The sequence below is a fragment of the Hypanus sabinus genome, unplaced genomic scaffold (genome assembly GCF_030144855.1).
Source record: "Hypanus sabinus isolate sHypSab1 unplaced genomic scaffold, sHypSab1.hap1 scaffold_766, whole genome shotgun sequence".
In the NCBI taxonomy this organism is placed as follows: Eukaryota; Metazoa; Chordata; class Chondrichthyes; order Myliobatiformes; family Dasyatidae; genus Hypanus; species Hypanus sabinus.
In genome coordinates, this window is record NW_026781617.1 from 167532 (window position 1) to 191290 (window position 23759).

The 23759-nt window shown below is 45.2% G+C and overlaps 1 protein-coding gene across 1 annotated transcript in view; it reads right to left on the bottom strand.

The window, feature by feature from the left end:
* Window positions 1–1216: 1216 nt before the first annotated feature.
* The window catches only part of LOC132390099 (NACHT, LRR and PYD domains-containing protein 3-like), a 37459-nt gene continuing 14916 nt past the window's right edge, over window positions 1217–23759 (bottom strand). Inside the window, exons 6-12 of the mRNA XM_059962695.1 lie at window positions 21872–22038; window positions 20153–20324; window positions 19985–20050; window positions 3837–5574; window positions 2270–2356; window positions 1947–2114; window positions 1217–1782 (exon numbers count right to left, since the gene is read on the bottom strand). Coding sequence (XP_059818678.1) covers window positions 1695–1782; window positions 1947–2114; window positions 2270–2356; window positions 3837–5574; window positions 19985–20050; window positions 20153–20324; window positions 21872–22038 — 2486 coding nt within the window. The 3' untranslated portion in view covers window positions 1217–1694. The remainder of the gene's footprint in view (window positions 1783–1946; window positions 2115–2269; window positions 2357–3836; window positions 5575–19984; window positions 20051–20152; window positions 20325–21871; window positions 22039–23759) is intronic.

The following is a 23759-nucleotide window of genomic DNA, read 5'->3' on the forward strand; positions in this document are numbered from 1 at the left end:
AAGTCCTGGAGCGAGTTATTTAACTAGCTTGAAAAGTCTGTACTTGACAGTACCTTGCTGGCTCGATGCCAGAAATCCCAATGCCAGGAAAGGCTCCGTTAGTCCTGAAGAAATCCCAGGCCGTGAGAGGTCAAGACTTCTCAACAGATGGTCTGGCTCCCACACTGAACGAGAATCGCAATGATAGAGGAGGAGGGACGTTGTCCCGATGTCAGTGGAAAACGGCGTTTGCCTCCGGTTTTTGGAGCGAACTGGTTTCTCGGCGAGTTGCCAGCGGTCGCAGCTGGGAACTACGCAGTTAGCAGCCGCCAACAAACACAGTTTAAACTGACAGAAAAACTCCAGACGAAGTGTGATGAGACTGTATGGGAGGAGCTTTCCTCTGTGTCTGACCCCGGAAGTGATTGATGGAATAGTGTGGAGAGAGATTCACTCTGTAACTGATCCCTAGAGTATGTGATAGGACGATGTTGACAGAGATTCACTCTGTGCCTGAGCCGAATTATGTGTGATGGGACAGTGCGGAGGGAGCTTCAGTCTGTGTCTGAACCGGGGAGTTTGAGTTAAGGGGTTGTGGAGGGAGATTCACTCTGTGTCTGACCCCCGGAGTGTGTGATGGGACGGTGTGGAGGGAGATTCACTCTGTGTCTGACTCTGGGAGTGTGTGATGGGACGGTGTGGAGGGAGATTCACTCTGTGTCTGACCCCCGGAGTGTGTGATGGGAAGGTGTGGAGGGAGATTCACTCTGTGTCTGACTCTGGGAGTGTGTGATGGGACGGTGTGGAGGGAGCTTCACTCTGTGTCTGATTCAGGAATATTGTAATTCTACGTCCCGGAGAGAGATTGATGGGACGATGATTACAGAGTTTCAGTCGGTGTCTGACACCCCGTGTTGATTTCTTCTGTTCCATTCTCTTCTTCGCGACTTTTGCCTGACACAGGTCAGATATTATACAGTACAGGAGCTTCCAATCTCTTTTGTCATTTTTGTCTGTGAGAGCAAGAGAGCGGTGTGTCAGCCTGGATGAGGGATGGGGAGTGATGAGTTTCTGATGATCAGTCACCACCAGACTGACATCCCTCAGCCTGGAGCTGAGACGCTGCTGTACCAGTGTGAGGAGCTCAGACCCTTTACTGCAGTTCACCAGGTGCAGGGGACAGCAGTAACCCCAGGTCACTGTTTCCCCACTAATGAGACTCGAGTTCGAGTTCCTGTAACAGTAAGTTACAGCGGTTTATTGATTTTATCATGACAAATTTAAATTAAACAACTTGTGAGCTGCTAACACGGGTATAAATAAGCTGTTCTCGACTCACTTACAGTCACACACAATTAATTGACCGGCAACAACAAGTGACAGATTGAATAATCTCACCATCGCTCTACATCAGGGAACCGATAATCATTAAAATCACATTTCAGGGCCGTGTCTGGGATCGCTGCAGATCCAGGGTCACGTCCAAGGTATTTATCAATTTAACTTCATTATATCAGCCAGACCGCCGAATACACCGTCCTCAGCAAAGGGAGCAAAAGGATTCTCTCCTGGACTCTCTCCCGGGCTCTTCCTGTCTGCGGGAATTAAACCTGGCGCATGGTCGCTAAAGGTAAGGGCGGGATTTAAAAGGGAGAGCCGGGAATCGGGCAGAATGTCCCCATCCCGCTGAAGGGGATGTTCACACATACAGATGTTCATAGATTCACTCTCAGTCCGGGTCTGCGTTCCAGCAGAGATTCCAGTTCTTTCTTCCCAGTACAACTGAAATCATTTTTCCACAGTCTGAAACAGATGGAGGAATAATGATGAAATAAACAGATTACACAACAGTGTCAGTAACAGGGGACTGGGGTTGATGTTTCAACAACACTCACAGACAAATATCACCAGAAAACCCATGGATCCGCTGATATTTTATCACATTGAACATCCACACAAACACTCACCCGATCCACTCCAGACTCGGGAGGGTCTGTATGAGGCGGCGGAGAGCGGGGACAGATCGGTCTGTCAGCCAGTTTAATCCCAGGTTCAGCTTTGTTAGTGAGGAGTTTGTACTGAGAGCGGAGGCGAGATCCTCGACACCAGAATCTGAGAGACCGACATCCCTCAGCCTGGAGATGAGAGAGAGTGAGGGTGAAAGACACAGAGAGACAGGACATGGTACAAATCCCCAGTGTTTATCAGTAACACAATTACTGATCACATTAATGTTCAGTGTCAGACACCCAGTAACAGTAACCACAACCTTCCACAGTCTGATACTTACCCCAGTTTCTGTATTTTACATTCCGGGTTCCTCAGAGCTGCAGACACCAGTTTCACTCCTGGATCTCCGAGTTCATTCCGCCCAAGCCTAAACACAAACAGACAAATTGATGAACAAATTGTTTCAAAACGTGGGTCAGTAAATCACTGATCGAAGTTCCCATGACTGTCAATTTCCCTCACAGAGTATTCATGAATGGAGGTAATTTAGTCTGTCGGTGTGACCATATATTCTGTCCCACTCCCCACTGGTTAGGAGAGTTCCTGACGTGAGAGGATGGGAGAAAGTCCCACAGTGAGGAAAATTTGTAAATGAGAAAGTGTCAAAGGGACCCCAAACGAGCAAAAGCACCTGCAGCAGGAAGGTCAATGGGGGATCAGCGGTACACCAAGAGGAAGGGGAATAGTGAAGAGTGAAACCAAAGAAAGGAATGGGGATGGGGATGGGGATGAGAGATTCCTCGGGGGGGTGGGGTGTTCACCGAACCTCCATCCGGATTCCCACCTCTTGCTAGGAATACCCCGCATCTACATTCTCTGCCCTCTTGGGGGGAACATCGGCTTCTCCTCTTCAAGCCGGAGGAGCACATAGTTGCAGGATTCACCGATGTGTGGGCATACTCTGCTTCCATCACTACAGGTCCAGGGGATGCAGAAATAGATTGTACGGGAGGGGTGGGAGATGCGCCCATGGTGTCTAGGTATTTGGTAGTGAGCAAAGTCATATTCTGTCTCATGTCCCGATTGTTAGAAAAATGTTTCTGATGTGACAGGGTCGGATGTGGCACGGGGAAGAAAGAATCCTCAGGAGAAAGGTGGATGGGGAAGAGAGATCCCACAGGAGGAAAGGGGATAAGGATGAGAGATCCCTCAGGAGAAAGGGGGATGGGGAAGAGAGATCCTGCAGATAGATGGGGGATGGGGAAGAGAGATCACACAGGAGAATAGGTAATGTGGAAGAGAGTTCCCACAACATGGAAGATGCAGAAACAGATTTTACAGAGAAGTGTGTCTGAACTGAGGCCCACAATCAGGAGAGGAGATGCGCCCATGGGTGTCTGGTAGTGAGCAGTCAGATCATTGGACCGATGGTGATAGTCACACACGGGGAAGGGCAGGGGAGGACAATCTTACAATGATATTTCTTTCCCTCTCACCGGGACAATGCACCAATGGTCTCGTTTCCCTCACCAGGAAGGGTGTGTGAATCTCTGACCCACCTGCTGCAGTCAGTGTCGGTCTGGGTGTCAGTAACAGTGAGAAGGAACATTGTCAATGGACGTGTCACAGGCAGCGAGAAACACGGCCATTCCTGTGATTTACTACCATTAAACTAATGGCCGTTGTTCACTCAGCTGAGGACGTCTCCATCAACCCTTCACAAGGAACCTCAGAGCCACCACCCCCCCCCCCCCCGCCCACCCGTACTTGCGGAATTACTGACCAATCCCCTGGCCATTTTTCAGAATACCTCACAATTGATTTAGTAGTTTTACTCAAATCCCTTTACATTGAAACATCACAATGGAACAGTTTCACAGTTCAGATTGAGAGATAAATCAAGTTACTTCAACTCCTGGCACTTGTGCAGCCCAGGTCCCAGCCGCTGGATTCCTTCACACTGAATGTGGCATTTCTCCAGGTCGAGGTGTTTTATTGTATCACAGGGTCCGATGACATGAGACAGGACCGCGCAGTCAATCGGGGTCAATGTCATTCCACTGAATGAAAGTGTATCCACAGATTCCAGTGCAGCCTGAGCCAGGCCACTATTCTGAGACTCAAACAGGTAGTGTAATGTGTTCAGGAGGCTCCTTTTACCAGCTTCACTCTCTGTGTTTCCACTCTGGCGTTTAACCTCCTCCTTCACCCAGTCAATCACCCGGCAGGTTGTTTGATGAGGAAATGGGCCCAGAAACTCCTCCAGACCCCGAGCTGTCATTGGGGAGGAGAGACCAGCAACAAAACGGAGAAATATTTCAAATCGCCCATCTGACGTGTTGTGTGCTTCAGTGAGGAATTTCAGGATATCCCCGGGATGTGGATTCAGGAATTGTGCGACTGCAGCTACAAACTCTTGGATGGTGAGGTGTGGGAATGTGTACACCACACTCCTGGCAAAATCCTCTCTCTCCAAAAGCTCCATCAGGAACCCGGACAGGAACTGGGAAGGCTGCAGACTGCAGTTGATCAAATCTCCATCTGTAAACACAATCTTCCTCTCCGACACCCCTCTGAAGGCCATCTGACCAACCCTGAGAAACACATCACGGGGGTTCTCAATCTCACGGCTGTGGTTTTTCAGGATGTTGTAAATGTAGTAGGAGTACAGTTGGGTGATGGTCTTGGGAACTCGCTGTGGGTCCCTGACTCTTTGTGTGAAGAAGGGGCCCAGTGCCAGAGCGAGGATCCAGCAGTAGGAGGGGTTGTAGCTCATGGTGTACAGGATCTCATTCTCCTTCACGTGTTTGAAAACAGCTTCCGCCACCGTCTGATCTTCAAAATGCCTGATGAAATATTCCTTCCGTTCCTCACCAACAAATCCCAGGATTTCAGCCCAGACTCTGATCTCTGCCTTTTCCAATAGATGTAACACAGTGGGGCGGGTGGTCACCAGCACTGAACTCCCTGGGAGCAGCTTGCCCTGGATTAAACTGTACACAATGTCAGACACTTCACACCACCACTCCGGATCTGGACACTGGTGCTTGGGTTCTGTATCTCTCCGACTGTCAGCAAAATCAATTTTGTCTTTGGATTCATCTAAACCGTCGAATATAAACAGCAATCCCTCTGGATTCTTCCAGACCTCTCTGAGGATATTTTCAAAGTAAGGATACTGATCAAGAATTAGTTCCCTCAGGTTTATCCTGCAGTTAATAGAGTTTAAATCCCGGAATTTGAAACTGAAGACAAACTGGAACTGTTGGTATATTTTCCCTGTTGCCCAGTCATAAACAATCTTTTGTACCATCGTTGTTTTCCCGATCCCCGGGACTCCAGCCACTGCTGCTGAACTACTAGATTTGGTTTTACTCCGGGAAAAGCTGCTCTGGAACAATTGATCAGTCCGGATTTTTTCCAGCTCTCCACAGAGATGTTTCTTTCTCCATTTTTCATGGTCTTTGCCTCTTGCCAGCAGCTCATGTTCCACCAGTCTCCGATCTCGAACAGTAGAAATAATCGTGAGCTCAGCATATTGATCAACCAGCTGGAAAATCTTCACCTTCTCCCTCATCAGGATCGTGTTCACTCTCAGTGTTTCCGTTTGTGCCCGCAGGGTCTCCTTGTGTTTCTGCTGAACATCTTAAATGGCAAAAGAAATAAAATGATCACCAGATTACACTTGTCAAAGACAGAACTTGAAAACTGCAACCGGATCACTGTTCTGATTTTGCAAGAATTCAACGTTCCTACAGCTGACGGTGTGGACAATAAAACCTGGTTCATGGACCAAGAAAATGTAAGACATAAAATTCAGCGATCAGTAAAGATGAAAGTTCCCACTGCTGATCGCTATCTCCGGGTATCTCTAACCTACCTCAACACCAAAGCTCACATGTAACCTCTGCTCCTTCAGTTCAGCCATTCTGCCTCTTCACACTTTCCAAACCTGCACTGATAGCTCGAGATCTGAAATATAATATCCACTCCCTTTTATTTTTGTATTTGTTATCCTTGGTATTGTACGCATCAATTGGGACAGAATATGAAAAATATGGCATAGATTCCCTGAGAAAATCAATATTGAATAAGCCAGGCAACTGCGTTCACCGGTTCTCTGGCAAAGGTTCCTGTTGCACTGCAGCTATGGACGGATGTATTGCAAAGTTATAAATAGAAAATGTTAAACAGGAAAAGTAACCATCTTACAGATTGGAAAAATATTTTGCAGGCAGTTGAAACCATGTACAAAGAGGAGATCATAAGCATGTATGTCCCCCTACTATTAGGTCAACGGGACTGTGGCCAACCATGATACAGTTGATAAAGGGATGTAAAAAATGGAGTTGCTGGGAAGTGAATGCACTTTCATGGATACTGGACTCTGAGACTGGCGAATATTGAATCGGATTTCTTCACTTGGAAACTGATTTCATTGGACCATGGCATGTTTTTATTCCCCTTTTGATTTCTGTCTCTGAAACTACGCCTGGATCCATAATATCCGTTTTAACTTATTAACCAATGACAAGTTAGAAACATTGAAAGCCTACAGCACAATACAGGCCTTTCAGCTCACAAAGCTGTGCCGAACATGTCCTTACCTTTGAATTTTCCTAAGCTCCATGTACCTATCCAGCAGTCTCTTAAACATCCTTATCGTATTCAACTCCTACACCGTTGCAGGCAGCCCATTCCATGCACTCGCCACTCTCTGCATAAAAATAATACTACTGACATCTCCACTGTACCTTCTTCCAAGCATCTTAAAACTGTGCCATCACATGTTAGCAATTTCAGCCCTAGGAAAAGCCTCTGACTATCCACACGATCAATGCCTCTCATCATCGTATACACAATCACGTTACCTCTCATCCTCATTTGCTCCAAGGAGAAAAGGCAAAGTTCCCTCAACCTATTCTCATACGGCATGCTCCACAATCCAGACAACATCCTTGTAAATCTCCTCAGCACCCTTTCTATGGTTTCCACGTCCTTCCTGTAGTGAGGCAACCAGGATTGAGCACAGTTCTCCAAGTGGGATCTGACCAGGTTCCTATATAGCTGCAACATTACCTCTCGGCTCCTAAACACAATACCACTATTGATGAAGGTCAATGCATCATATGCCTTCTTAACCACAGAATCAACCTGCGTAGCAGCTTTGAGTGTCCTATGGACTTGGACCCCAAGATCCCTCTGATCTTCCGCACTGCCAAGAGTCTTACCAATAATACTATATTCTGCCAACATATTTGACCTATGAAAATGAACCACCTCACACTTATCTGGGTTGAACTCCATCTAGCACTTCTCAGCCCAGTTTTGCATTCCATCATTGTCCCGCAGTAGCACTTGACAACCCTCCACACTATCCACAACACCCCCAACCTTTGTGTCATCGGCCAATTTACTGACCCATCCTTCCACTTTCTCATCCAGGTCATTTATAAAAATCTTGAAGAGTACGGGTCACAGAACTGATCTCTGAGGCACACCACTACCGCCGACCTCCATGCAGAATATGACCCATCTACAACCACTCTTTGCCTTCTGCGGGCAAGCCAATTCTGGATCCACAAAGCAATGTCCCCTTGGATCCCATAACTCCTTACTTTCTCAATAAGCCTTGTATGGTGTACGTTATCAAATGCCTTGCTGAAATCCATGTACTCTACATCTACTGCTCTACCTTCATCAATGCGTTTAGTCACATCCTCAAAAGAATCAATCCGGCTCGTATAGCACGATCTGCCTTTCACAAAGCCATGCTGACTATTCCTAATCATATTATGCTTCTCCATATGTTCATAAATGTTGCCTCTCAGAATCTTTTCCACCAACTTATGAACCACTGAAGTACGACTCACTCATCTATAATTTCCTGGGTTATTTCTGCTCTGTTTAATGAATAAGGGAACAACATCCACAACTCTCTAATCCTCCAGAACCTCTGCTGTTCCCCTTTAATGATGCAAAGATCATTGCCAGAGGTTCAGCAATCTCCTCCCTCGTCCAGTCCCGGTGACTTATCCAACTTTTCAAAAGCTCCAGCACATCCTCTTTCTTAATATATAAATGCTCAAGATTTTCAGTCTGCTGTAAATTATCCCTACAGTTGCCAAGATCCTTCTCCGTAATGAATACTGAAGCAGAGGATACCTCTGCTATCCTCTGGTTCAATACACACTTTTCCACTGTTGCTCTTGATTGGTCCTATTATTTGATGTCTTATCCTTTTGCTCTTCACAGACTTGAGAATGCTTTGGGATTTTCCTTAATCCTGTTCACTATGGCCTTCTCATGGCCCCTTCTGACTCTCCTAATTTCCTTAAGGTCCTTCCTGTTAGCCTTATAACCTTCTAGATCTCTATCACTACCTACTTTTTTGAACCTTTGGTAAGCTTTTCTTTTCTTCTTGACTAGACTTATAGCAGCCTTTGTACACCATGGTGTGTACGCTATCTCATTGGAATGTACCTATGCAGAGCTCCAGGCAAATATCCCCTGAACATTTGCCATTTTTCTGCCATACGTTTCCCCGAGAACATCTGTTCCCATTTTATGCTTTCAAGTGCCTGCCTGATTGACTCATATTTCCCCTTACCCCAATTAAACACTTTCCTAATTTGTCTGTTCCTATCCCTCTCTAATGCTATGGTAAAAGAGATAGAGTTGTGATCACTATCTCCAAAATGCTCTCCCAATGAGAGATCAGACACCGGGCCAGGTTCATTTCCCAGTAACAGATCAATTCAGCCTCTCCTGTTGTAGACTTATCTATATATTGTGTCAAGAAAGCTTCCTGAACACACCTAACAAACTCTACCCCATCTGAACTCCTTGCTCTAGGGAGATGCTAATCGATATTTGGGAAATTAAAGTCTCCCATCACGACAACTCTGTTATTAATACACCTTTCAAGTATCTGTCTCCCTAGCTGCTCCTTGATATCCCTGTTACAATTGGATGGTCTATAACAAAACACCCAGTAAAGCTATTGACCCCTTCCTATTCCTAACTTTCACCCACAGAGACTCCGTAGACAATCACTCCACAACTTACTTCTTTCCTGCAGCCGTGACACTATCTCTGATTAACAGTGCCACACCTTCACCTCCTTTGCCTCCCTCCCTGTCCTTTCTGAAACATCTGAGGCCTGGCAGTCAAAGTAACCATTTCTGCCCCTGAGCCGTCCAAGTCTGTGTAATGGCCATAACATCATAGCTCCGAGTAATGATCCATGCTCTAAGCACATCCGCTTTGTTTATAATACTCGTTGAATTAAAATAAACAAATCGCAAGCCATCGGTTGGAGCACATCCCTTCTCTATCACCTGTCTCCTACAGCCTGCTCCAATCCCCCAGCCACGCATTTATCCTCTACCTCATTCTATTCCTCTACTCACTCTCTCGTGGAACAGGCAGTAATCCCGAGATTAATACCTTTGAAGTCCTGCTTCTCAAATTCTTTCCTTGTAGCCTTTTTTTCAGGACCTCCTCCATTTTCCTGCCTATGCTACCAATATGTACCACAACCTCTGGCTGTTCTCCTTCCCACTTCAGAATATCGAGGACACAATTAGAATCATCCCAGACCCAGACACCTGGAAGGCAGACTAAAATCCGCGTTTCTTTCCTGCATCCACAGAATCCTCTGTCTAACCTCGTAACTATAGTGTCCCCTATCACTGCTGCCATCCTCTTCCTTTCCCTTCCCTTCTGAGCCACAGGGGCAGACTCTGCACCAGAGGTGCGACCACTGTTGCCACCCCCAGGTAGGTCCCACCTCCCAGCAGTACTCAAGCAGGAATACTTATTGTTAACAGGGACAGCCACAGGGATGCTCTCTTGCCCTTCCCTCTCCTGACTATTACCAACGTATCTGTCTCCCAAGGCCCCGGTGTGAATACCTGCCTATAGCTCCTATCTATCACCTCCTCAATCTCCCTGACCAGACGAAAGTCATCGAGCTGCATCGAAGTCGGGATTCCCAACCCCTGTCCATTAACGTAATGAACAATAAATCTGTTGAAGTAACAAATCTGAGATAAAATCTCAATCAAAGCACCTATATTTTGAAGAGAATGTTCATCTCTTTAACCGTGAAGTGAAAGCCAATTTATAAACAAACTCAGTCCCTTGCAGAAAAAGTGCAACCACTTCGATTCAGACATACCGCACACCGCTGAACAGTTCTCAGGAGATACAGGAGTAGATAAATCATACAGAGCTGTTATGAATGAAAGTGCCAACGTAGAAGTGGATTCCGACTTCCCTAAAAATGAATCTAGATTGCCTTTATTAAGGGCTTGAAGAGGATGTAAGTTTTAAAGTGTGTTGAGGAGAGATCCTGTTCTTTCGTGTAGTTAAATATGGAAAATGAAACTAAGCTTCATAGCAGTCATGGAAAGGAGAACAGATGGATTGGACATAGATATCCTGAAGTAGGTGAGAAATTGTATACCACAGCACTGATTGAAGGTAATTCTTCATCCAGTTAGCCGGAGTCATTCAAAAGTGAATAGCGGGAGTATGGTGCCAATGTGGGCATGAAGAGCAAATTGTAAGGAACATTGAAAATCAAGGTATATCAATGGTTTTACTGATAGAAGTTGCTGTACTCAGATTAAAGCATATACAAAAAAACAAAGAAAATGTTCGGCGAAGAGTAGAGTAGAAGTTCTTAAAATGTATTATGAGACCAGTCTGGGACATGACATGATGATGTTTAAGAAAAATGCAAAAGTGCTTTGTAAATATATTACAGGCAAGAGAGGTTCAGTGTATTAGGACACTGCCAAATGTACATTGGAGTTCAGTGTATGAGGAAATGTCTGAGGGGGAGCATTTGCTACTGCTGTTCAGGAGCATTTAAACTAATGTGGCAGGGGGATGCGAACAAGTGCAAAGAGACAGCGGTGTACAATGAGGGTAGAAGCAAGAAGTAGTAAGTGAAAAGTAAAAGTGGCAGGCAGGCAAATCCAGTGCATAAATCAAAAAGGGCCACTTTTCAACATAATTGTATAAGGGCTAAGAGTGTTGTAAAAACAAGCCTGAAGGTTTTGTGTGTCAATGCAAGGAGCATTCGTAACAAGGTGGATGAATTGAATGTGCAGATAGTTATTAATGAATATGATATATTTGGGTTCACAGAAACATGGCTCCAGGGTGACCAAGGATGGGAGCTCAACATCCAGCGATATTCAATATTCAGGAGGGATAGACAGGAAAGAAAAGGAGGTGGGGTAGCGTGGCTGGTTAGAGAGGAGATTAACGCAATAGAAAGGAAGGACATTAGCCTGGAGGATGTGGAATCGATATGGGTCGAGCTGTATAACACTAAGGGGCAGAAAATGCTGGTGGGAGTTGTGTACAGGCCACCTAACAGTAGTAGTGAGTTTGGGGATGGCATTAAACATGAAATTAGAAATGCTTGCGATAAAGGAACAGCAGATATAATGGGTGACTTCAATCTACATATAGATTGGTGGAACCAAATTTAAGGGTTCTTGGAATGTCTGCAGGATGGAAAGCGGCCAGTGAGTGAGTGGGCCAGTGAAGGAGTGGAGATTTGAGGCTTCGACGAGAAGAGGCGTAAGCCCAGCTTGTTCCCAGTTAGTCTTTACAATGCCTCCTGAGATCGTGATGTGCCTCTCCTGTGAGATATGACAGTCTTGGGGGAGCTCCCCTCTCCCGCACAGTCACATCTGCCAGAAGTGCTTGCGGCTGGGCGATCTGGAAGACCGTGTGAGGAATCTGGAGCAGCAGCTAGATGAACTTCGACTAATAAGGAAGAATGAGGCAGTTATAGATGACAGCTACAGGGAGGTAGTCACACCTATGCTGCCGGAAGCAGGACGTTAGGTGACAGTCCGAGGGGGGAAAGCGAAGGAGAGTAGACAGGTCATGCAGAGCACCCCTGTAGCCATTCCCCTGAATAATGAGTCTACCGTCCTGGATTCTGTTGGTGAGGACGACTGACCAGGTGTGAGCCACGGTGGCAGGGCCTCTGGCAGTGAGTCTGACCCTGTAGTGCTGAAGGACGGGATGGAGAAGAGGAGAGATGTCGTCATTGGAGACTCTATAGTCAGGGGAGCAGACAGGAGATTTTGTGAATGACAGAAGGAAACCCGTATGGTTTGTTGCCTCCCGGGTGCCAGGGTCCGGGATGTCTCTGACTGGGTGCATGACATCCTGGTACGAGAGGGAAAGCAACCAGAAGTCATGATACATGTTGGGACAAATGACATAGACAGGAAGAGGGATAGGAAGAGTTTCGGGAACTCGGCAGAGGGCTGAAGAACAGGATCTCAAGGGTGGCGTTCTCAGGATTGCTGCCAGTACTACGTGACAGTGATGGTAAGAATTGGAGGAGATGGCAGTTGAATGCGTGGCTAAGGAGTTGGTGCAGGGGGTAGGGTTTTAGATTTTTAGACCATTAGGATAACTTCTGGGGAAGGTGGGACCCGTACAGATTGGATGGGTTGCACCTGAACTGGAGGGGGAACAATATCCTTGCTGGTAGGTTTGCTAGCATGGTTCAGGAGGGTTTAAACTCATTTGCAAGGGGGATGGAACCTGGAACGATAGAGCGGTGAAAGAAATGCATGGAGTAAAGCCAGATCCAATAAATAGAGAGGCTTTCAGGAAAGAGAAGCAAAATAAAGGGTGTAAAGGTAGTAACAGGGGGAAAGTGCGTGTACTTCAATGCAAGAAGCTTCAGGAACAAAGGTGATGAACTGAGAGCTTGGATACATACATGGAATTATGATGTAGTGGCCATTAGGGTGACTTGGCTGGCACCAGGGCAGGAATGGAATCTCAATATTCCTGGATTTCAGTGCTTTAAAAGGGATAGAGAGGGGAGAAAAAGGGGAGGAGGGGTGACATTACTGGTCAAGGATACTATTACAGCTGCAGAAAGGGTGGGTAATGTAGCAGGATCCTCTTTTGAGTAAGTATGGGAGGAAGTCAGGAACAGGAAGGGAACAGTTACTCTACTGGGGGTATTCTATAGGCCCCCTGCTGGCAGCAGAGATACCGAGGAGCAGATTGGGAGGCATATTTTGGAAAGGTGCAAAAATAAAAAGGTTATTATCATGGGTGACTATAACTTCCCTAATATTGATTGGCTCTTGATTAGTTCCAAGGGTTTAGATGGGACAGAGTTTGTTAAGTGAGTCCAGGACGGATTTCTGTCACAGTATGTTGACAGGCCGACTGGGGGGAATGCCATACTAGATCTAGTATTAGGTAACGAACCGGGTCGGGTCACAGACCTGTCAGTGGGTGGCCATCCGGGGGACAGTGATCACTGCTCCCTAACCCTTAGCATTATCATGGAAAAGGACAGAATCAGAGAGGACAAGAAAATTTTTAATTGAGAAAGGGAAAATTATGAGGCTATAAGGCTAGATCTTGCGGGTGTGAATTGGGATGATGTTTTTGCAGGGAAATGTACTATGGACTTGTGGTCGATGTTTAGGGATATCTTGCAGGATGTTAGGGATAAATTTGTCCTGGTAAGGAAGATACAGAATGGTAGTGTGAAGGAATCATGGGTGACTAGTGAAGTGGAAAATCTAGTCAGGTGGAAGAAGGCAGCATACACGAGGTTTCGGAAGCAAGGATCAGATGGGTCTATTGAGGAGAATAGGGTAGCAAGAAAGGAGCTTAATAAAGGGCTGAGAAGAGCAGGAAGGGGGCATGAGAAGGCCTTGGCAAGTAGGGTAAAGGAAAACCCCAAGGCATTTTTCAATTAAGTGAAGAACAAAACGATGAGAGGAGTGAAGGTAGGAACGATTAGAGACAAAAGTGGGACGATGTTCCTGGAGGCTGTGGAAGAGAGCGAGGTCCTCAATGAATACATCTCTTCGTTGTTCACCACTGAGACGGAACTTGATGACGGTGAGGACAATATGAGTGATGTTGATTTTCTGGAGCATGATAATATTAAGGGAGAGGAGGTGTAGGAGTTGTTAAAATACATTAGGATGGATAAGTCCCCGGGGCCTGACGTAATATTCCCCAGGCTGCTCCATGAGGCAAGGGAAGAGATTGCTGAACCTCTGGCAAGGATCTCTATGTCCTCGTTGTCCACGGGAACGGTACCAGAGGATTGGAGGGAGGCAAGTGTTGTCCCCTTGTTCAAGAAGGTAGTAGGGATAGTCTAGCCAATTATAGACCAGTGAGCCTTACGTCTGTGGTGGGAAAGCTGTTGGAAAAGATTCTTAGAGATAGGATCTATGGGCATTTAGAGAATCATAGTCTGATCAGGGATAGTCAGCATGGCTTTGTGAAAGGCAAATCATGCCTAATAAGACTGATAGAGTTCTTTGAGGAGATGACGAGGCATATAGATGAGGGTAGAGCAGTGGATGTGATCTGCATGGATTTTAGTAAGGCATTTGACAAGGTTCCCCATGGTAGGCTTATTCAGAAAATCAGAAGGCATGGGGTCCAGGGAAGTTTGGCCAGGTGGATTCAGAATTGGCTTGCCTGCAGAAGGCAGAGGAACGTGGTGGAGGGAGTACATTCCGATTGGAAGGTTGTGACTAGTGGTGTCCCACAAGGATCTGTTCTGGGACCTCTACGTTTTGTGATTTTTATTAATGACCTGGATGTGGGGTTAGAAGGGTGGGTTGGCAAATTTACAGACGACACAAAGGTTGGTGGTGTTGTAGATAGTGTAGAGGATTGTCGAAGATTGCAGAGAGACATTGATAGGATGCAGAAGTGGGCTGAGAAGTGGCAGATAGAGTATAACCCGGAGAAGTGTGAGGTGGTACACTTTGGTAGGACAAAATCCAAGGCAGAATACAAAGTAAATGGCAGGATACTTGGTAGTGTGGAGGAGCCGAGGGATCTGGGGGTACATGTCCACAGATCCCTGAAAGTTGCGTCACAGGTAGATAGGATAGTTAAGAAAGTTTATGGGGCGTTAGCTTTCATAAGTCGAGGAGTTTAAGAGTCGCGATGCAATGATGCAGCTGTATAAAACTCTAGTTAGGCCACACTTGGAGTATTGTGTCCAGTTCTGGTCGCTTCACTATAGGAAGGATGTGGAACCATTGGAAAGGGTACCGAGATTTACCAGGATGCTGCCTGGTTTAGATGGTATGGATTATGATCAGAGATTAAGGGAGCCAGGGCTTTACTCTTTGGAGAGAAGGTAGATGAGAGGAGACATGATAGAGGTATACAAAATATTAAGAGGAATAGACAGAGTGGACAGAGAGCGCCTCTTCCCCAGGACACCACTGCTCAGTACAAGAGGACATGGCTTTAAGATAATGGGAGGGAAGTTCATGGGGGATATTAGAGGAAGGTTTTCCACTCAGAGAGTGGTTGATGCGTGGAATGAGTCAGTCGTGGAGGCAGATACACTAGTGAAGTTTAAGAGACTACTAGACAGGTATATGGAGGAATTTATGGTTGGCGGTTATGTGGGAGGCAGGGTTTGAAGGTCAGCACAACATTGTGGGCCGAAGGGCCTGTAATGTGCTGTCCTATTCTATAGTCTATAATCTATGGTTTTCTGAACCAACATGTCAAGGACCCAAATAGGGAGCAGGCCATTCTAGACTGGGTATTGAGCAATGAGGAAGGATTAGTTACTATTCTTGTCGTGCGAGGCCCCTTGGGTAAGAGTGACCATAATATGGTGGAATTCTTCATTAAGATGGAGAGCGACATAGTTAATTCAGAAACAAAGGTACTGACCTTAAAGAAGGGTAACTTTGAAGGTACGAGACGTGAATTAGCTAAAATAGACTGGCAAATAATACTTAAATTGTTGACAGTGGATATGCAATGGCAAGCATTTAAAGATCGCATGGATGAACTACAACAATTGTTCATCCCAGTTTGGCAAAAGAATAAACCAGGGAAGGTAGCGCACCCATAGGTGACAAGGGAAATTAAGGACAGTATCAAGTCCAAAGAGGAAACATACAAATTAGCCAGAAAACGCGGCACACCTGAGGACTGGGAGAAATTCAAAGTCCAGCAAAGGAGGACAAAAGGCTTAATTCGGAAAGGGATAAAAAAGATTATGAGAGAAATCTGGCAGGGAACATAAAAAATGACTGTAAAAGTTTTTTATAAATATGTGAAAAGAAAAAAAAAAGATTGGTTAAGACAAATGTAGCTCCCTTACAGTCAGAAACTGGTGAATTGAACATGGGGAACAAGGACATGGCAGACCAATTGAATAACTACTTTGGTTCTTTCTTCACTAAGGAAGACATAAATAATCTTCCGGAAATAGTAGTGGACCGAGGGTCCAGTGAGATGGAGGAACTGAGGCAAATACATGTTAGTAGGGAAGTGGAGTTAGGTAAATTGAAGGGTTTAAAGGCAGACAAATCCCCAGGGCAAGATGGTCTGCATCCCAGAGTGCTTACGGAAGTAGCCCAAGAAATAGTGGATGCAACAGTGATAAATTTTCAAAACACTTTAGATTCTGGATTAGTTCCCGAGGATTGGAGGGTGGCTAATGTAACCCCACTTTTTAAAAATGAAGGGAGAGAGAATCCGGGGAATTATAGACCAGTTAGTCTGACATCGGTGGCGGGGAAAATGCTAGAGTCGGTTATCAAAGATGTGATGACAGCACATTTGGAAAGTGGTGAAATCATCGGAGAAAGTCAGCATGGATTTGTGAAAGGAAAATCATATCTGACGAATCTTATAGAATTTTTTGAGGATTTAACTAGTAGAGTGGGTAGGGGAGAACAAGTGGATGTGGTATATTTGGATTTTCAAAAGGCTTTTGACAAGGTCCCAGACAGCAGATTAGCATGCAAACTTAAAGCACACGGTATTGGGAGCATGGTATTGATGTGGATGGAGAATTGGTTGGCAGACAGGAAGCAAAGAATGGGAATAAACGAGACCTTTTCAGAATGGCAGGCAGTGACTAGTGGGGTAACTCAAGGCTCAGTGCTGGGACCTCAGTTGTTTACAATATATATTAATGATTTAGACGAGGGAATTCAATGCAGCATCTCCAAGGTTGCGGATGACACGAAACTGGGTGGCAGTGTTAGCTGTGAGGAGAATGCTAAGAGGATGCAGGGTGACTTGGATAGGTCAGGTGAGTGGGCAAATTCATGGCAGAAGCAATTTAATGTGGATAAATGCAAGGTTATCCACTTTGGTGGTAAGAACAGGAAAACAGATTATCATCTGAATGGTGGCCGATTTGGAAAAGTTGGTGGGGGGGTGGGGGAGTGCAATGAGACCTGGGTGTCATTGTACACCAGTCATTGAAATTGGGCATGCAGGTACAGCAGGCAGTGAAAAAAGCGAATCATATGTTGGCATTCATAGCAAGAGGATTTGAGTACAGGAGCAGGGAGGTTCTACCGCAGTTGTACAAGGCCTTTGTGAGACCACACCTAGAGTATTGTGAGCAGTTTTGGTCCCCTATTCTGAGGAAAGCGATTCTTACCATAGAGGGGGTACAAAGAATGTTCACTAGATTGATTCCTGGGATGGCAGGACTTTCATAAGAAGAAAGACTGGATCAACTAGGCTTATACTCGCTGGAATTTAGAAGATTGAGGGGGGATCTTACTGAAAGGTATAAAATTCTAAAGGGATTTGACAGGCACGATGCAGAAAGATTGTTCCTGATGTTGAGGGAAGTCCAGAATGAGGGGTCACAGTTTAAGGATAAAGGGGAAGCCTTTTAGGACCGAGATGAGGAAAAAACCTCTTCACACAGAGAGTGGTGAATCTGTGGAATTCTCTGCCTCAGAAAACAGTTGAGAGGCCAGTTCATTTGCTATATTTAAGAGGGAGTTTCATATGGCCCTTGTGGCTAAAGGGATCAAGGGGTATGAAGAGAAAGCAGGTACAGGGTTCTGAGTTGGATGATCCTCCATGATCGTACTGAATGGCAGTGCAGGCTTGAAGGGCTGACTGGCCTACTCCTGCACCTATTTTCTATTTTTCTATGTTTCTATGAAACCTCCAGGGGTGCATTCAGGAATCGACCATGTACCGGGACAGTCTAGGAACAGCATGGTGCTTCACAGTGTGTTAAGTCTAGCCAGGGTTGTCTGCAGTTTTACAGTGCTTCAACACCCTGCCAGACGTCTGTTCAGTCCATGGTCATAATGTGGATTAAATGAAGTATAGCTTAACATTCGTGCAAATTGTGCTGAGTGGGACTTGAGCTGAAGGAACTGCTTCATTAGTTTTAGGGATACAGCACAGTGACAGACCCTTCCAGCTCATGCGCCCAATTACACCGATGTGACCAATTAACAGAGTGACCTCTACATCTGGATATGGACTGATTAAGGATAGTCAGCATGGCTTCGTGTGTGATAGGTCATCTCGAACCAAACTTATAGAGTTCTTCGAGGAATTTACCAGGAAAATTGATGATGAAGGCCAGGCAGTAGATGCTGTCCAGATGGACTTTAATACGGCAAGGACCCGCATGGGTGCTTGGTGAAGAGGTGAAGAGGCATTCAAGATGAGGTATTAAATTGGACTTGACACTGGCTTTGAGGGATAAGCCAGAGAGTTGCCTGTCTGAGTTGAGGCAGGTGACAGGTACTGCAGGAATTGGTGTTGGATCTGTTGTTGTTTGTCATCTATATCAAAGATCTGGATTATAATGTAGCTGACTGGATCAGCACATTTCCAATGACATCAATATTTGGGGTGTAGTGGAGAACAACGAAGTCTAACATGACTCGCAGCGGGATCTGAAACGTTAGGAAAAATGACTGAACATAGCAGATACAAATTAAAGCAGACAACTGTGTGATGTTGTACTTTGATAGGGCCAACCACGGTCTACACAGTGAATGTTGGGGCACTAAGGAATGTGATAGAGCAAAAAGATCTGGGAATACTAGTACATAATTAATTGAAAGTGGCGTCCTGGGTAGACAGGGTCATTAAGAAAACTTCTGGCGTATTGGCCTTCATAAACCAAAGTATTGAGTACAGGAGGTGGGATGTTATGTTGAAGTTGTGCAAGACATTGGTGAGGCCTAGTTTGGAGTATTGTGTGAAGTTTTGGTGACCTGCAGAAAAGATGGAAATACCTGTCAAAGAGTTCAGTGAACATATTGCACAGACGGTGCCAGGTCTGGAAGACCTGAGTTATAACACAAATTTGAATAGATTAGGTCTGTAAACCTTGGAACGCAGAAAATCAAGAGGAGAATTGATAGAGGTATACAAAATTATGGGGGATATAAATAAGGAAAATGTAAGCAAGCTTTTTCCACTGACAATATCTGGGTCTACAACTAGAATCCACGGTGAATGTTTAAGGGGAATACATGGGGAAACACCTTCACTCAGAGTGTGAAACACATTGCCAGCCCAAAGTAGTGCAAAAAATGTCAATTTCAACATTTAAGAAGTTTGGATAGGTACATGGATGGAGGTCAGTGGGAGTAGGCAGTTTAAGTGGTTCGGCAAGGAATAGATCAGCCGATGGGCCTGTTTCTGTGTTGTACTTCTCTGTGACTCCATCTTCAGAATGTGGGAAAAAACCTGAAAATCCAGAAGAAACCCGCACGGTCACGGAGAGACAGTACAAGCTCCTTAGTCTGCCTCGGGAATTGAACCGAGATCACTGATGCTGAAAGCAGTAGTCTAACAGCAACTCCACAATGTCACCCTAACCGTGGAAGAACTTCCTGATTCTCCCACTCTCAGACAATCTGGGATATGCTGCTGTGTTACCAGCCAGCATTGTTGGGATTCACAACACCTCAGCCGACTGCCAGCAACGTCTAGGGCTTTCTTGGGCAGGAGGACCTTGCTGGGTGTAGATGCCTGAGTGACTTATGGCCAAACAGTCAAAATACTGAACTGAGTTATTTTACAAAATATCAGAAAAGGTCTGAAGTGTTCCAACTCAGATACCAATTCACTGATAGAGATTTCCAGTCAAGACCATCCCTTTCCACAAACACTGACAGTTGGATTCCTAGTTTCAGTAATCTATGAACAATCGCTGTTCAACATCATTTCTGTCAAGTAATCAGTTTGAATCATTTATTTCATCACTCACCCTTGAGTTGCGAAGATAACTCACAAAAGCCTCGGCTGACATTCATATGTTCATATGGATCAGGACCTGTTGACATCGAAAAACTTTCATGAAATTGAATCCAACATGCATTGTTAAATCTGGAAAGTTTCAAACTGATTTAGGTCAGAGTGCGTTATTTCATGGTACCAAATTCCTGGATTTCCTTCAGTATCCTTTCCAACTTTGGTAACTCCTTCCTCACTTCCACAAAGGATTCCCACATCATTCTCTGGGCCTTGGCGCCTTTCTCCGTCACCAGACTGAGGAAGAGTTTGGAACTCTCTGTCCGGTTTCCCCACTCCGCAAGCTCCTTGACTTCCTGTGAAGAACAACAGTGAAGATCGGACGGACAGACACAGAACGATGAGGAAAATATGCTCATTGATGGGACATTCAACTAGTCGTCTCATTGCCCAAGAGCACCGGGACAATCACTGGTCTGTCTCCTGGTCCATTCTGAAAATCTATGGGTTCAGGCAATGGAACCGAAACACGAACTGAACACAATTACAAGTCGGTATTATTATTGCAGAGTGAAGTAATCACTTTTGCCACATTTCTTCATAATGCTTGTAGAGCTGTTACATGTTTTTGTTGGTGACGGCAATGTGAGGTAGGCATTGGCCATTAACTAGTGGATTATGGCTCGTTACAACTCTAAAACTGGTGAAAAACAGTGAAGCTTTATTGGCAGCAAAGAAAACTCTAAATACTCATTCAATAACACTTTTCTGTTCTACCAATTATTGAAACATTTTTCATTTGCAAGTTGTTATTTTTGAACCGACCTGGTGTATGTGTGGTGCTGTGGGGAAATTCGGCAAGCTGGCGTCTTGAGTGTACACTTCCACCACTGTCATTGGTAATGAGAACTTGTGGCCAGATCAAAGTGGCAGGGAACGGGCCCGAAAGCGAGTAATCAGCCAATGTTTGGTCGATATCAGTGCTAGACCAAATCAAAAAGGTTCCAATGCCACGGCTGTGAGTGAGGGTGTTTAGTTCACTGATTCGTGAAGTTTACTCACATCTGCGGCTCTGGTCTGGACTCAAGGACCGGCTGCTGCAGTGAATGTGGCTCGGTGGCCGTGGACTCACTTTCCACGTTGGTGGTCTCTGCGGTTAATATTCTCGGTGTTAATTACTTACTTTTAGTGTTCGGACGATCTGTTCCGTTTTTCAAACATTGGGTGTTTGGCGGCCTTTGTTATGTGAGTTTTTTAAATGGGTTCTATTATGTTTCTTCGATTTCTGTAAGAAAGTGAATCTCAGGATTGTATACTGTATACATATTTTGGTAGTAAGTGTTGTTTGAAACTATGAAATGCCGAAGATAATTCGAGAAACAGCTGATAGGAAAGATTTAGGGTGATATGGCCCATTTTCCTGTTGTGTGATTCTAATTCTAGAGTCACGACACATTGGCAAAATTCCAGGCACCTGGCTGTGTATGGGAGTAATGTGACCACATCGATGTGGTAGCCAGGTGTCCTTTCACACACGGCAGCAGAGAACTGGACATTTGCATTGTCCATGAGGAGAAATGAGATTAATCCCAATGTGACCAAAGGCCTTGATGGGTATTCTTATCAGGTTTTCATTTCTAATGCTGATTCATTGAATCATATTTCTCTCACCACTGTGCTGAGCTCAGCCTATTTGGACTGATGAATTAAGTTTGAATCTGCAGTTCGGATTTTTCTATTTCGCTGATTTTAACCCTGGTGCGAAGGTTTTGGTCACAAATTGTTCAGTGATCAATATCATCACTGCAGTGTACAGAAGCAAGAGGATGAGCCAGCCTGACCGTAGTCTCTCATCCCTCCTTTCACTAAAATGAATGGTATCCCAACTGTTACTCCCAATCACCTCGTGTTCCTGTTCACTGAATTGTCCCTCCTGTCTCATCGTCCAGCTGAGTCCTTCTACCCGTGCTTCAATTGCAGGTTTCAGTCTCTCTCGGTAGAAAATAGTCAGGTGGAGCAGCTGATAATCTTCGCACTGTGTCAGGAGATCTGAGATCGTACATTTGGAATCTGGGAATAGAAATATAAAAATACAGTACTGTGCAAGGTTGAGTGGAGAGCAAGTTGGTAAACCTGATGGGGAGAAAATTATGTTGGAAAAGGTGATTAAGGCGCATGCGCCACATGAAGAGCATGAGGCCCGTGGCAAAGATGGTGTGAGGAGTGTGGGACAGATTGCACAGGAGGTGGGAGGGGAGTGGGACAGGTAGCAGGAAAGGAGTGCCTGGGGTGGGGTGTAGTGAGAGCATGGACACATCCAGCCCTGAGACAAGGTCATCTGATTCCAAATAACTGGCTTATTGATCATTAAGGAATATCTCTCTGGTGTTCTTTCCCTACTGGTTTCCAAACAATGATTCCCCTCGCTCTGCCCCCTTCCAACTTTCAGTACAATAAAGACCCTTATCAGAGTCAGATTTATTATCACTCACACATGTCACTTTTCTTTGTTTTGCAACTGCAGTTACATAAAATTACTACTGTGTTGCGCAAAAGTGTTGGGGACATATATGCTGCTAGGGTGCCAAAGAGGCAGCCAGTTAGAATGCCTTGCATTGTACGTCTAGAAATTTGCACAATACTTATTTTGGTGACATACAAAATCTCCTCAAACTCCTGATTAAATATAGCCTTCTTAATAGCTGCATCGATATTTTGGGTCCAGTTTAGGCCCACAGACATAGTGACACCAGGAACTTGAAATTGCTCACTCTCCCCACTTCTGATCTCTCTTTGAGGACGTGTGTGTTCCCTCATCATACCCTTTCTGAAGTTCTTTGGTTTTATTTGAAGGTTGCAGCTCCATCACTAGGTGATGTATCTTGCACCCGTTCACCCCTCGTCACCATCTGAAATTCTGGCAACAATGGTTTTATTGTTGGCAAATTTATAGATGGCATTTCAGCTGTGCTGGCTACAACGTCTAATTATCCATAAATCTGAACCCTCCCCCCGCATCAGTTCCTTAGCTATGCATTCATCTGCCAAGTCATCCTATATTTACCCCCATGCTGGGCGGCATGACAGTAATCCTGAAATTACTACCTTGGTTGTCCCGTTTTCTACCTAGCTCCCTCAGATCTCTTACCAGTACCACCTCACCCTTTACTATCTGTACTGCTCACTCCCCCCCCCTCCTTTTTAAACACCGTGGACCCGAATCGAGTCATCCTTGGCACCTGGGAGGCAATGTAACATATGGGACCCTCTATCGTGCCCACAGAATCGCGTCTCAGTTCCTCCGACGAAGGAATCTTCCATCATCACTACATCTCTGTTCTCTTCTGAGCCACAGCAGCAGAAACTGTTCAAGATATTCCTGTATTCTCCAGCTAACCGATTTTTTTATTGCATATGTAGAAGTGCCAGCAATGCTTTTTTAGGAATTCATTGATTCTGGCAAGGCTTGCGAGGAACGGCTAATTGCAAATTTCGCTACACTCTTCAATAACGGACTGAGTCAGAAGAAATTAAATTATAGGCTTGTTAGTCTGAACTCACTGGTTGCAAAGTTATATATGGCGATTGTTAAGGGTACTTAATACCTTTAAGGGTACCAAGCGTAGTTGATTTCGGGTGTTTGGAGGCACATGATAAAAATACGCCTTGGTCAGCATGGATTCCTCAAGGAAAAATTGTGACTGACAAATCTGTTGGAATTCTTTGTAGAAATAACAAACAGGATAGACAAAGGAGTATTCGTGGATATTGTGTGCTTAGATTTTCAGAAG